This window comes from Gallus gallus, chromosome 9 (genome assembly GCF_016699485.2).
Source record: "Gallus gallus isolate bGalGal1 chromosome 9, bGalGal1.mat.broiler.GRCg7b, whole genome shotgun sequence".
Taxonomy (NCBI): Eukaryota; Metazoa; Chordata; class Aves; order Galliformes; family Phasianidae; genus Gallus; species Gallus gallus.
The window spans coordinates 3,172,581-3,187,751 of record NC_052540.1 but is presented as its reverse complement, the minus strand read 5'-3'; the positions used below and the strand labels follow the sequence as shown (position 1 = coordinate 3,187,751).

At 50.0% G+C, this 15,171-nt stretch overlaps 1 protein-coding gene across 5 annotated transcripts in view; it reads right to left on the bottom strand.

The window, feature by feature from the left end:
* Positions 1-135: 135 nt before the first annotated feature.
* The window catches only part of VPS8 (VPS8 subunit of CORVET complex), a 71,394-nt gene continuing 56,358 nt past the window's right edge, over positions 136-15,171 (bottom strand). For all 5 annotated transcript variants that reach the window (XM_015277164.4, XM_426694.8, XM_040706140.2 and 2 more), the window contains 5 exons: positions 11,810-11,890; positions 10,523-10,692; positions 9,483-9,651; positions 1,506-1,586; positions 136-787 (listed from right to left, as the gene is read on the bottom strand). In XM_015277164.4, the coding sequence (XP_015132650.2) occupies positions 638-787; positions 1,506-1,586; positions 9,483-9,651; positions 10,523-10,692; positions 11,810-11,890 (651 nt within the window). In that variant the 3' untranslated portion in view covers positions 136-637. The remainder of the gene's footprint in view (positions 788-1,505; positions 1,587-9,482; positions 9,652-10,522; positions 10,693-11,809; positions 11,891-15,171) is intronic.

Below are 15,171 nucleotides of genomic sequence, written 5' to 3'. Positions count from 1 at the left end.
ATGGAGATATGGCACAGAGGGACACGGTCAGTGGGCATAGGGGGGTGGGTTGATGGTTGGACAGATGATTGTAGTGGTCTTTCCTAACCTTAGTGATTTGAATGATTCCCCATGCACACAGCTCCATGCACCCAATTTCAACCAAGGGCCTTTTTAATGGAGATTTGTAGGAACACACTCTACCCAGATTGGTTTCCTCACATACAGATAGTTTTCTGCAATCTGCAGCCTTATCCAGGGCTTTCCCATTCTTTGCCCTCAAACTCCACAACTGCCACGAGGGACTGGGGCATGGCGTCCGCCTGCAAGAACAGCACAGCTCCTTGAAGCACGCAGACTCTAGGCATGCTCCTCCCGTGGAGTGGAATTGGCAGTTATTTGGCAGTTACAGGTGCTGCTGCAAGCTTCCAGGTCAGTGCAGGCAGCTTGCAGTACCTTTGGCTCTGACCTCTGACTTCACAGTGCCCAGTCTTGCTGCCCCTCAGCTGCCATACCGCCGGGAGCTCACCGACTGCTGCACATCTGTGAGCACCCAGCGAGACCACATAGCACGAAGGGTTCTGGGAATGGCGGTGGAGGAAAAAGCCCAGTGTTGTGCTGGGAAAGCATCCCAGCAGTAGGAGTGCAGGCAGCAGCACTAGTCATCCATCAGTGGTGGGGGGGCCAGGTGCAGCTGGAAGGTCTCATCCTGGAAGACGCTGCTGGCAGCAGAGTCCCCGTGGGAAACACTGAGCAGCCCATGCTTCTCCCCACCGTGGGCACGGGACAGTTCAGTCAGGAGAGCTAACTGCAAGACAAAATCCAGACAGGTCACCTCCTGCAGCCAGGACAGACTGCCCAGATGCACTAATGTAAGGTGCAGGGAGAGCTCACGTGGGGTCATAATCTCCCTGCTGCAATGAGAAAAGCCTTAGCGCATAAAGGAAGAGCTCCATGCAGCATGCAGTGACCACACAGAACTCTGCAGCACAACAATCCTCAACTAAACAACTTTCCAGGTGTCTTGAGGTTGTTCTTACATTCCATCACTGGAAAACAATCCTAGAGAGAGCTGAAAGTGCCAGCAGGTGCAGCCAGAATGGGCAGAGGCACAAGGAAGAAGGAGGGGACAGAGGGAGCGTCGCTGTGTTGGGACAAGCCCATGGGGGACTGCAGGGAGCCCCTCTGCGAGCATACCAGCCATACTGTGTCTGGAGGGAAGGCTATTTGCAAATCTAAAAGGAGCCTGAGAAAAGCTGCACACCATATACGCTTTCCAGGCTCAGCCTCAGAGCCGGAGACATTGCTGCTGCTGCTCTGCTGCCCATGAATTGCCCCCAGCTGTGGCAGCAGTGCAGATGTGCTGTGATGAGAAGCAGCCAGCTCTATGCACGCTACAGTGCCAGCACTGAATGAAATCCCACAGGAAAGCCAAAGCCCACACTGCCAGCTCTAACATCTGGCCTGGCAGCTTGCATAGCACCCTTCCCCAGTTTGAAGCGGACAGAGTAACAGGCCGTACGTACCCGGGAGGTCCCACGGTTGAGTCGGCAGAGTTGGTCAAAGGCCTGGATTTGCTGAGGATCCAATGCAGACTCTGACCCTGTCTGATAAAGGGAATGAGGAGGTTACAAAAACAACCACATCCCATGAGAGCCCAACGAGCAGCCAGGCACGGTCACTGCAGGGGCACTGGGGCTGCTACACAGCTGCAGGTGAAGAGTAATGGAAATGCAAATACAGGTGCCACAGTCTGCAGCCAAAGCATGAGCACATCAGCAATGCCTCTACAAGGCATTATTTAAATATCCCAGGGACGGATGACAAAGAATCACAGATTCTCCCAAGTTCATTTCATTTCACCGCATCACGGTGTTTCTATTTTGATTATTTCAAAAGCATCATCAAGGAACTACAATGGGAGCCAGGGAGAACAGCCTCCCTCGTGAGCAGCGATTTGGCATCTGTCGTCTTCGGGGATCTATTTTTAAGGGAACGTTCAAAATTCATTCTTAAACGTTTTCCTCCAAACGCATTTCCCAAAGGCTATTAACCCAAAGTGCTGCAGTCGTACAAGTGACTGCTTACCCAAGCTGAATTTACTACCCCCTGGCTGTTGAGGCCCCTACAGCCACCAGGCCCTTCTCCCCAGGAGGATTTCCCCTCTGGGGCAGATGCTGCAGCACCCAGCTGCCCGCCACCTCTTGTGCTCTACGGTGTATTTACGGAGAGTGTTCCAAAGCTCAGTGAAGATTACTCCCAGTTACTGTCAACAAACTCTGAAGCACAACACACTAGAGGGCACACAGCCACCAGTCAGCGCCAGCACCATCCTTAACTTCCCTGGGAGATGCATCACTCTGCCTCCTGCATCACTGGTGTCTCAGTGTCCCTGGATGTCAGCAGAACTCAGATTTGAGAATGCCTTATCCAGAGTGTGCACTCACAGCCCAGAAGACCAACAGCACCCGGGGCCGCATCAGCAGAGGGGTGGCAGGGAGGGGACTGTCCCCCTCTGCTCTGCCCTTGTGACGCCCTACTTGCAGTACTGCATCCAGGCCCGGGGTCCCAGCACAGGAGGGATGTGGAGCTGTTGGATCAGGTGCAGAGGAGCACCATGAAGGTGCTCCAAGGACTGGGGCACATCTCCTGTGAAGAAAGGCTGAGAGAGCTGGGGGTGTTTAGCCTGGAGAAGAGAAGGCTCTAGCGAGATCTCACTGCAGCCTTACAACACTTGAAGAGAGCTTATAGGCAGGAGGGAGACTGACGTTTTACACTAATAGTGAGAGGACATGGAGGAATTGGCTTTCAAAGAGGAGAAACTCAGGTTAGCCACGAGGAGGAAATTCTTTACTGGGTGATGAGGGGTGACGAGGCCCCGGCACCGCTGCCCAGAGGAGTGTGGGTGCCCCATCCCTGGAGGTGCTCAGGCCAGGCTGCATGGGGCCCTGGGCAGCCTCAGCTGGTGGGGGGCAGCCAGCCCATGGCAGGGGTTGGGGCTGGGTGGGCTGTAAGGTCCCTTCCAACCCAACCATTCTGTGATTCTGTGATTCCCGAAGCCTGAATAGTTTTGTTACTCTTGAAGCCCTGTCTATTTTGCCTTTGAGGTGTTCATCACACAGTTCGAGGAATGCCCTGACTGCGGCCAGCTCACGCCAGGAAAACCTGCTCAGACTCATTTCCTCCCTCTGCAGGACACTATTTATACTGTAAATATCTGCTGCTAATCGCCAATCAATGAGCCGAGCGTTCATATTCCCTGTGCCCTGGCATAGGCCAGGAGCCTGGGACAGGGAGGGTCACATACCCACAGCTGACAGGGTGTGCAGCTCTTCCAAGAGACATGTAGGTCATCCTCACGTAGAGAAAAAAACAAGAACAACAAAAGGAAGGGGAAAAGCTGCCCTCCACATTTGCTGTGGCCACAGGCATTCAAGGACAAGGAGAATGCAATATAATTGGCCTCTCCTCTCCTGTTATCTCTCTGCCACACGCATGTAACCATCAATCAGACCGCTCTCCAGGCTGATGAGCTGAAATATTGCAGGCAATTCTTTCTGTTGCCATGGAAACTCCTGCTGTCAGGCCTCTTCCTTTTTTAGCCGTGTCACTGAAGGCATGTTTTCACTCAGGAGCTCTGTGGAGGCTCTCAGGGTCCAGCATCAGCACTCAGGCGTTAGGAGAACGCGCTCAGCTCCTCGTCCCACCCTCAGCACAGCTCCGGGCTCTGGCAGTCACTGCCGTGGGATCAGTTGTGGACCTGTCAGCACCTTGCAGCCATTTCCAGCCACATCCTCACTGCACCTCTGGGCGGTCTGACCCACAGCCAACATTACAAAATCGTTAATGAGCTCCACAAACCTCAGGATATCCCCCATAGAAGAGAAGCGTGCCACTGCCGACCTCTGCAGACATACAGCAGAGCGACATGCCCGGCGCAGGACACAGCCCAGCCAGCACTGCAGAGCAGGATACCCGGCCCCCATTCTCCCTCTGCTCGGTGCAGCAGCAGCTCACACTCACGCTGGGCACTGCTGCAACATTCCCCTTTGGACCACTGCTGCTGCTTTCAGCCAAAGGAGCCATAATGCTGTTTGGGGTTAATTAGATTAAAAAAAAAAAAAACATGCATCCCCAACACCAGCAACCTCATTGGACACTATGGCCCTACAGATGGTATTTATTTGTCACAGAGCAAGAGAAGCATGGCAGCCCATGGATTAAACATCACACACACACACAGGGCCTGACAGGCCGGGCTGGAGCTCATCCCAGGTCTGTCCCTGAGCCCAAGGTTACAGAGGTAGCAGCAGGAGACATTCATTTTCTTCATTTTCTAAGCATGAGCTGAGGACAGGAGGCTGAGGGGCTGCAGTGCTCTCTCAGTGCCAGGACTGCAGGCAGAGAGACGGAAGGTAAGGAGATGCAGAAGGAAGCAGTGTAAGGGTTCACCGATCTTCCTGCCAGAAGCTTACTGATAATGTAAGCTGCTGAACCTTACCAAGAACCAAGCAGAAACTTCTGCTGCTCGCCCCCGCCACAGCTTCTGAGTCCCATGCAGCATACTGCTGCTGAAGTTTATGATGTGTTTAAGAGCAACACTGGTGCTAGAAGCTCAGCTGCAGTTGCCCAGGCCTTTGTGTGCACAATTCACAGACACATGAACAAAAAGGGCTGTTTTCACTGTGCAACGAAAGGATGGTCTGGGGAGGGAGATGGGTGGGGAGACTGCAGCTCCCTGTTTGAGGGATTCGTGGGGAGAATCTCACCTACCACCTGCACCTCCGCAGGCTGCCCAGCCCAGCAGCCACCAACCCAGCTGATTCCCTCTCCTCTCATACCCCTCCCACCCAGGGACTACAAACTGAATCCACACCTGAGCTACTACTTATTTTGCTGCCTGCCTTCAGAGGGGACAGCAAGAGAAAGGAGAGCCCCACACATCCTTCCTGACCCTTTGCTTTTTGACCATTTCTCAGCTTGAAGCAGACACAAAGCGCAGCAGGGACCAGCAGCCACCTCCCAACAGCAGAGCACCCCAGGGCAGGGCTCCTGCAGTGCCATGGAGCTCCAAGCCATACAGCATGCTGGCTCCCAGCCCCATTGAGCAGATGGAAGTCACACAGTTCCTTTCCTGCTCGTTCTCCCAGGCAGATCCACACAGACAGACTGAGAGCTGCAATTTCACACTGCGGACACGCAGCGATGCGTGCTGGTCCCTGGGAGAACAGACAGACCCCTGTCAGGCAGTGCTACACTACACAGCTATTGGCAGCAGGGACTTGCAGTATGTGAGAATAGCAACGGGCTGCAGCAGCCCAGCATCTGTCACTGCATTTCTGTGTCTGTTTTGCAGATCCTCATAGATTTGAAATGTTTTGTCGAAACGGAGGGATTTTCATTCAACCACAGGACTATGGTTTACCAGCACTGTTTAATATCTTAATATCAGTGCCATCAACAGCGGGATCGCGTGTGTCCTCAGCCGTTGGTGGATGACACCGAGCTGTGTGGTGCAGTCAGCATGCCCAAGGGATGGGATGCCATTCAGAGAGACCTGGGCAGGCTGAGCAGTGGGCCCAGGTGAACCTCATGAGGTTCAACAAACCCAAGTGCAAGGTGTGCACCTGGGTCATGGCAACCCCTGCTATCAGTACAAGCTGGGGGATATAAGGACGGGGCACAGCCCTGCTGAAAAGGACCTGGGGGTGCTGATGGATGGCAGCTGGACATGACCCAGCTCTCCCCTTGATGCTCATTAAAACTCTTGCACTCAGAACGGAGCCCACCAACTGCAGTAACTGCAGGGATCGCACGCGTTGTCCACCCCACCATGACTTGACAGGATTAACCTCCTGCATAAAACATACCTGCTGTCTGGTCAGCTCCAAACATGGTGCCCCCAGAAACGCTCTCAAACATGGAAGTAGCACCACATTTTGTAGGGTTTCATGGCGGTTTTCTGCTGCATTTGTAGAAGCAAGAACCATTTACAGTCCAAGCATCAAGACTCTGCTCCTCTCCCTGATACACGTAGGTGAAAACAAACCATCTCACCACAACAATGCCACTCAGTTTTGAAGACTGATGACCAAGGCACTAAGACTACTACACTCATGTACGTAGGCAGAAGCAGTGACTGCTTTTACCTGACGTGCCTCAGTGAACGTCAAACATCACCAGGCAAAACTGAAGGTTGGAAAGAGATGACAGAAGTCGACACATACAAACTCATTTTTGGAAGGATGTGAGAGGAGGACAGGACAGATGCTCAGTGTGGACACTGAAGATCACCCTGGGGAAGACAACAAGGTCTCAGTGATAACACAATGCACAAACTTCTGGTAGGAAGATGAAGCAAAGAGCCCCTTTGGCCTTCTCTTGCTGTTCCCTGTGCAGAGCCTGACGCTGTAACCCTGTGTTAGAGCAAGGCTCCTTTCAGCAAGTGTTCTCACCAACTTCAGCAATGTCAGTGCTGGTCTGTGGCACCTCTCCACCCCCTCCACTTCCAAGGCACTGCTCCAGAAGCCACACATACAAAGCAGAGGCACACAGAGCACTGTCTGCTGGGCTGTCGTTTCACATCTAAATCTCAGCAGCATCGCAGAATTCAAACTGACAGTCTTTGTTTCAACAGAGCAGAACTGGTACTATGAAACGCACTCCAGATGCTCAGTGGCATTTCTCAGTACGAATCCATTCCTAATTCAAGGCTTGCTAAGAACATAAATATCTGAAGTGAAGATTTCACTGTGGAAAAAAACAGCATTATACTATACCAAGGGACAGACAACACTTTCAGTCTTCAAAGCGATTGCAAAGCAGCAGCCTCCCCATGGATCTGTATGCAGAACGTCCCAGCAACTCCGAGCTGGCTGTGAAGGGTGCGGGGAAGGCAGGGCTCAGGTTGGGAGCTACAGGAGTTAGCACAGCATCCTTCGGGGGTTCCCTGTTCATTAAAATTACTTGTAGAGATGCCAGATGTGGATGTGAGAACAGCGTGAGCAGCACAGAGCTGAACCTGCCTGGTGGGAGCACAGAGCAGCCCTTCACCAGAGAAGTGCGTCATGACAAGGCCTAACAAACCCAGTGACAAAAGCAGCACTCAATCACTCAGTCCTTACAGCACCCTGAGCTGCAGCACAGAGCAGTGACTGCTCTCTTGGACTCTGACTGAGCACCACAGGGACACCTGAACGTGGCTGAAAGGGGGAACTCTGAGAGTCCCTTCCCTTCAGTCTCTTTGCTTGTCTGCTCCTCCCATCTCCACACCCTGCATTATATCCCCCTGGCCATGGAGGCACCTGGTGCACAGACCCACAGTGTTCTGCACACATCAATGCCATGTCAGGATGAGCATGGGGAATGTGTGCAGCCGAGCTTTGCTGTTTCCATGACCAGCTCTTTAAGAACCTCTGCTTGAATTAATGTGAGGCTGTGTGCACCCAAACCCCACAGCACTGCCTCCAAAGAGAGCTCTGTATCCCAGGCTGCTCACCACCTGCTTTTGGTCCCAGAAAAACACATCTCCACTCCTCCAGAACAAGCAGATCTGCAATTCCCTGGCCAGATGGATCCTCACCTCAGGGTTCATCAATACTACCAATGGTTAAGCAAATGAACCTCCTGGAGAAGAGGTTACAGCCTCACTCAGTCTAAACACACGCTGTTTTTTAAAGATCTGACTGCACAACAGTTTAATCACGTGCAAACACAACCGTTTCATCTTGTAATTTAAACATGTGATGAACATCACAAACCTGAAGAGGATCTGGGACAGCAGGGGAGCAGGTGGGAGCATGAAGCAGTGAGAAGGCATTGAGGGGCCGGAGCTGAGTTCTGCAGGGAGTGGGGCTGTCTCTGCCAAGAGCACACGGCTGAGCCAGCAGGGCAGCACCCAGCACTCAGATCACCTGGCAGGGACCTTCTCCAGCCAGCATTACGTGATCTGTGTAACCCTTTCCTTCCCCCATCCAGTCTCTCCGTATGGCTCCCATTAAACCCTGAGTGCCACCCAGCCCCTCACTGCTGCAGACAGATGCAGCAGCATCCTCTCCCTGCCCCAATTGCTCCCACATCATCTGGAGTATTTTCCACTTCATTCTCTGCAAGGATGCCCAGACCAGTATTGAAGGGAGGATGCAGGGCTCGAGAGAAGCCCAGTAGTAACCAAGCTGTGAGGCACTGCGATAAGATGCCAGGCATTTCATTGATTAATGTGCTTTTAGTACTGAACGTTGTCTTTAGCTTTCAAAGTTAAACCTGGTGTGTCACACCCATATTCACACACACTCCTTCAGAGCAAAAGCTTAGAGGGTAAAATACGGAGATGCTGTGATTCTGCCCAAGTTCAGAGCCAGCATCTGGGTGCCGATTTATACAAGCGTGGCATGCAGGCTCTTGTTCACCACTGGCAAATATGTATAGCTAATGCTGGTGACTAGGTGAAAAAGTAGTGTTTTGTAGCTGAGAATTTGCTCTATTAAATAGTGCTACTGTGCTTTTTGTATCTGTTGTAGTTTCCATGGAAATAAACAGGAGGCATTACTTTCGGAGTGAGCCATGTACAATACAAGCCTTTTTCCTGTCACCAGATAAGAAACTAACACAATTTGACTGCCAAGCTCGCATCACGCTCCACACATTCCTCAGAGATCACTTCTCCCCTAAGCCTCCCTTCAAACAGGAAGCTTCTTTTTTGGTTAATAGAGAAGCTGATGGGAGTTGACTAATGCTGTTAGCGATCTTCTCATCAGAACTGACTTGGCAGAAATTGAAATAATCTGTTATAAGAAAATGGAACTAATTCTATAAGGATGTACTCCCAGATTGAATGACTTGGCTTTCACAAGTGGAAATGCATTGCTTTGCATGCCATCGGGGTGGTGACAAATGCCCAAAGCACTGAGAGGCATTTAGGAACAAACCCTCCCCAGTGACCTCTGGGACATGGGACAGCAGAGCTCAGTTCCCCCCATTCAGGATTCCTGAAGACATCCCAAAGATGGGATTTTGCTCAATCCCCAATGAGTTTTGCTCAAATACAGCTGCAGCAGTCCTGATTACACGCAAGCTTCTTTAAACACTGTGCTAGTATCTCCTACCCAGAGCCAGGCTGCCCGGTAGGGGGGCAGAACAGAGGTTCTATGGCCCAGCCACAAGGAATGCACCAACTTCTACTACATGTTTTACATAAAACACAGCTAAATATAGTTCAGAAGGAACTGTCCCTACTGGCTCATCTCAGGCTCTCACAAATGAGTTTCTTCTGGCAGGTATCAGCTCTGCTTCACCCTGGCTAGCAGTTCTGGATGAACACATTTCTATTTCTTGTATACCCACACCAGAACTGAATGACACCCATCAATGTGACACGTTACCTGCTAATGCTGTTGGACACTTACCAATCACAGGCTTGTCTGGAAGCAGAGGAAGACACGAGAACAGAGCAGTGCAGCACTTCTCTGAGTTAATGTGGAGAGCAACCACATGAGGAGCCTTACCTGTGCCAAGGAGGTTCCACTTCCTTTTTTCAGCTCTGAGAAGTTCTCGCTCAGTTTTCCTCCCTTGTTGCTCAAGTTGCATTTATAGCACATCCACCGCATCACGTCTTTGCTTACTGCCCCGCACTCCTTACTCAGCAGGCACAGGGAATGGTATAAGTGGCCACAGCTGTAAAGGAGAGAAGACGAACCTGTGAGGTGCTTGAAAGCAGAGTACTGCAGCCTGACAGCACTGTGCTTCAGAGAGGAAAACTATGGCCAATGGCAACCAAGGCTGCTTACTGGTAACTCCACATCAGCAGCGTGCATGCTCCCTTCATACCTGCACACTGCCCGGCAGGACCTCTAGACTCACAAGAACAGCAGCAGATGCCCACTTGTTGATGTGGCTGCAGATCTCAATACTAAGGTAATAGCCATCCTACATTTTACAGCCACCTGGCCACAGAGAGGAACATCAGTGATGCCAAAGCACGTAGTCAGGGATGCAATCAATCCGAGGTGTACAAATACAAGGCAAATAAAACCACTTCTTGGGACCCAGTGGACACCTGCAGGCCCAGCCCTCCCCAGCACAAAGCACTGTATTTGAGATGGAACAAGCAGTACATCAGCCAGCAGCAAAACACTTCAGTTTACACCCCTCCTTTTACTTGCTGCAGCCAGTTTCCAGACCATTTATGCTTTATGAAGCTCTCTGTGAAGTGTTCCTGCCACAGTTCAGTAAGGGCACACAGGCAGTTACGGATATCGACTAGGACTGTGCTGCATGTGTACAGCAGGGAATCACCTTCTGCTAATGCAGGCACTGTCAGGTTAAATGACAGGGGAGTCCGCAGCTTACTGCACTGCTCTCCCAAAACTGCAAGGGAATTCCTTTCAGCTGAGACAGAGCTGGCTGCGTGCAAGGAAGGCTGGCTGAGCAGTGTGACTGCCAGCCCACGTACAGTGCAGGGGATGTGCTCACGGGAATACTTCTGTGCTTTTATTTCTTAAGCTAATAGCATGATCTCACCTGTTGCTCTGCCCCTTCACTTTACCTGAAAACAATGATTTCATCAGCGCTTTCCTGCCTCCTTTTGTACTGCTGTAGACAAATGCAGCAGTAATCCTGCTTTGGGGTAAGCCCTCTTGTGACAGAAGCTCTTAGGTTACACAGGGACCAGTGGAGATCATGGTTTAGAAGGTTCGTGGTTGTCTCTAAAAGGGTCTGTATGGAAGACAAAACATAGAGGTCATTTTGTCATCTCCTTAGTGCAGAAGCTCCATACTCTTCAATTCTTCACAACGAGCAGCTCACTGGGTTGCTAAGAACAGAACCAGCCACACAAATTGCTTCTCCTCACATGTTTTGCAGCTGCTGCCTTCAGAACACTTAGCCTTTTATCACATGTTAATGGAGACAATACCTCTTCACTCTTAAATGGATAGATAAGTGCTTTATTGATTTTTGTCCAACAGCGTTAAAAGAGATGTGGGAGAACAGGCTCAGCTTGTCATCTTCCCTACCAGACTTCTCTTTTTCCTCTTTACCTGGTAAATCACTGCATAGATCCCCTATTTTGTTAGCAGTGCACGGATAAAAATCAAAGCCCAAGTACAGCCAAAATTAAAATTAAAAAATAAAATGCTGAATACCTCTCATCTGCTAGCTCTGAGATCACCTTTTAGGAAGAACCAACAGTAAAACACCCCTAGTTTTGAGAGGTCGGTGCTTCTTTAAACAACAACAAAACAGAGATCAGGGATACCCGGTCTGTGATGCGTTAATGCTCCACTGCAGCAACACAGAAAAGGCTTCAGAGGTTGCACTGGTGGTTCTTTGGGAAGCCAACAATCAAAGGGAATGGCCTGGTCCGATACCATGTGCAGCCTGCACCAGACAGCCAGGCACTGACTGAGCAGAGAGCCTGTGCTGCTCAGGGCAGACCTGTCTGAAGAACACACAGACCACCTCTCTTTATCTGCGGTCCCCTACAGTAAAGCTATTTCCCATTGTACAGACTAATTTAAAAGGCACTTTGAATCCCTAACTACATGATAAGCTGGAAAAAATGTGGTTGTCGATGCTTCCAGTACATTTAACACAAGAATTCAACTACAGAGATGCTCACATCACCACATATCTGTCACTCCCTTCATTTGCAATCTGTTTGTGAGCAACACAGACTCATTCCCCTTCCACAGCTCACACAAATATAAATCACTTGCATGGCCATTTACTTTGCTCTGCAGAGAAAAATAGCAAACGAGAGAATAGTAAGCTGGATAGCTACGAGTAATCCCTGCATGCAGCAGTGGACAGAGCAGATACTCATCTAACTTACTTGTTCATAGTTGAATGTGTCCAGCATTCCCAAGATGAGACCTTGAATTTCTCCAAGTTTCCCCTTTCCATAAACTGGATCCTGTGTGAAGAAACGAGATACTGTAGGACACCATCATCTATTCTGGTTTTTTCCCACTTTTTCCTTCTTTTTCCCTCCCTTCCAGACTGGTATTGCACATGGCAGTTATGATCCTGTATTTGAAGACATGGTATGTGCACAAGGGAAGCAGAATAATCCGAAGTACTGAGGGGAAAACTGGTGATTAGCAAAATGGAGTAGATGACAACATCAATATTAATTACTGTACTCAAGTCCAAATGTTTTTAAAGTGACCGTGGAAACTCCAGGAGCTGCAGGAGGTGGCTGGAGGATGCAGACCAGCAGGAAACACCCCGCAGCAACAGAGCAGGCAAAACAGCCCTGAGGTCAAGCTGCAAAACCCAGAGATCACCGCAGCAGCTCCAGTGTCTGCCAGGCAACCTGGCAACAGCCTTCCCAGGAACCACGATGGGCAGCAATGCCAACATGCAGGCATCAAAACCAGCACTGAGCAATTTCACTCGAGTCAAACCCAGCTGCAGCTGAGGAACACACAGGAGCTGCAGAGGCTCCTTGCCATTGGGTGAGTGGTACAGCCTCAAACAACGTGGCGTTTTCCTTCTGCATGCATAATTCACAGGCAACAGCATTGAAAGTACACTGCACTGAGTCACCGCATGAATTATAGACAGTGGCAGGCAGTGCACGACTTCCATCAGCACCTATGAGATCTACAACACAGTTAACATTGGGCTTGGATTCACCAGATACTTCTGTGGCCAAGGAAAGCCAAACAGGTAACTCAGACTGCTCAGGTGAAACCATTTACACACAGCAGATTAGCTGCAAGTAAACACTTCGAAAGCATCTTGTTTCTTGTCTTTAGTGAGGTAGAGGAGGAGGAAGAGGAGACAGAAACAAGTGAGGAACAGAAGAGCCACCCACTGATCTGCAGAGGAGGAAGGTGAGGGCCACCTTCCAGTTGCTCAGTTTTTCTCCAGGCTCACTAACATCTAAACCAACAGCAGGTAGGAAGAGGATTGTCTTTTTCCCAAAGAGGGGCCACGTGGTCCAGCAGAACCTCACGCCGAACACGGCAGCAGAGTGCAAGCAGCTCGAGCACATTTACTGCTGGCAGCCATTAAAGCCACGGCTGCACAGGCCTGGGCTGCCTGCCTGCCTCAGGAATAACATCTGGAGCTGTAATTTCACATTCCTATCAAGTTATAAAGCTGTCCTCCAATCAGCTGGTTTCAGCCCCCACAGAATTTATAGTCACAAGAGCCTTCTGAGTTCAATTACTTTTATGAAAGAATATGTTTCATTAATTCCACCTTATAAAACGTGCCTCCATCTGGGATTTATGCGTGCTCCAATACACAGCACGGGATGGCCCATCACTAGAAATCAGTTGTGCCAAATGAAGAACAAATCACAGCTGCTTTTTCCAGGCTGGGTATTTCCATAGGGACCTGGGAACAGTCAGCATGGCGGGCTGGAGCCAACCCAACTGCCTGGTGTGAGCAGCACCAGCAGGTCAGGGAGAGCTGGTGAGTCCTGAGCTGCACACTAGAGCTGCCCTTCTTGTTTGAGTCAACAGCTGCTTCTATTTGCAGAACGTTCCTAGGGATTAGAGCTCCATAAGGGAATCAACTCAACCTTTCAGACCTCTTCAGACGGTGTCCACATCCTTAATGACACGACGTCTCAAACGTCTCAAGAGCATTCCGTCAGTATTGCTCCTAATACTGTTACTTCAGACTGCTTAATAAATCATTTTTGTTAAGAACAAAAAAGAACATAAGTATATTAACCGTTATCTCGCATGACTTCAGTAATACAACGTTGAGTCGGTGTGCTCTCATGGGAGATACAAGGAATCCACAGCCACAGAGCTGCTGACAGCCCATTGCAAGGTGCCCTTTAGCACTGCGTGTTGGTTGCAAAGTTAACATTTGCCAAAGGCATAATCTCTAAGCAGTTAAGCCCAGAAAAGGAAGAAGAACAGTCCACAAAAATTGGAATACTTTAATTCCTTTTTGGAAAAGGGAAGATAATCTACTTCTGTTTATTGATGTCATCCACCTTATAGAAAAAGAAAGCAGCGCTTAATTCCTGGGCAGCTGCTCTACCTCGCAGGCAGCAGATCCAGCACATCCATGCACTGCCACAAAGACCCAACCTCTGCTGGAGCAGCATTGGAGGGCATCTGCAGACTTCCCAAACGGCCCCTGTTCTTTCTCCCTGGCGCCACAGAAATACCCTGAGGGCGTCAGAAAGGCTGCCTGTTCCCCAGGGCCCAGAAGAGCTCATTTAAGAGTATATTCATGGTCACAAAGTGGCACTGGAATGACATTTGTAAGGAGTCCCTACACACTGCTGAGCCAAGACAGCACTGCTTGGCAGTAGGTTTTAGAAGTTTAGGTGGCTTCAAAGAGCCACCAGAGAGCTCTGCAAAAGGAACATACACCCAGGGCTAGTAAGAGAGAGAAGCTGTAGCTCAGAAAGCTGCTCAGAGTGTTCTGGGGAGACACCATGCATGAGTGCCATGTTGTAAATCTCCCCTGCTGTGCACTGCAATGGCATTCCCAGGCAATCCAAAGAAGCAGATGGCAGACCACACTACGCAGGGAGGCAAAAAGTCCAGGGCAGTATAACTTTAACACAGGGAAAGTCTCCTTCCTGATCCCAATCAAGTGTTCAAAGCCTCTGAACATTAGAGCTGTGTACCCAAGCCACGGCTACACCACAGGACGTGGAAACATCATCATCTTTCCAGCTGAGTTCAAAGCACTTCTTCTCTAAGGACCAACCTGTGCCCCAAAATAAAACCAGAAGAAAATCTCTCACAGGCATCCATGGAAAGCTCTGAAGCAGCAGTTCAACACAACACAGCTTACAACACAAGCAAAAGTGACCTAGAGCAATGCTGGCCTTTCAGTCTCACAAAATCCCATTCAGAGGTGCTGTGCCAGGCTCAGAAGGCTGCAGAGCTGCTGTGCAGAGCCCAGCACAAACATCCAAGGATCCCACATCCCAACACGAGTTGGCAGGATATCACACATCTGTAGCAGATTATAGACATCTTAAAAACCTCTACTCCCGACCAAGGAAATCTCAATGCGCAGCATTCTGGTCCATAATCTAAAGAAGATTAAGGAAATTCTGAAGCAAAAATCCACCTTGAAACAGCCAGCAACTTCTAAAGGATACAATTAGACTGTCCAAAATGAAGCTTCAACAACCATCAGAAGAATCTCAGTGGTGCAGTGAGGAGGGGACAGGTGACACCTTTGCTGCCTACAAATGATCATGGATGG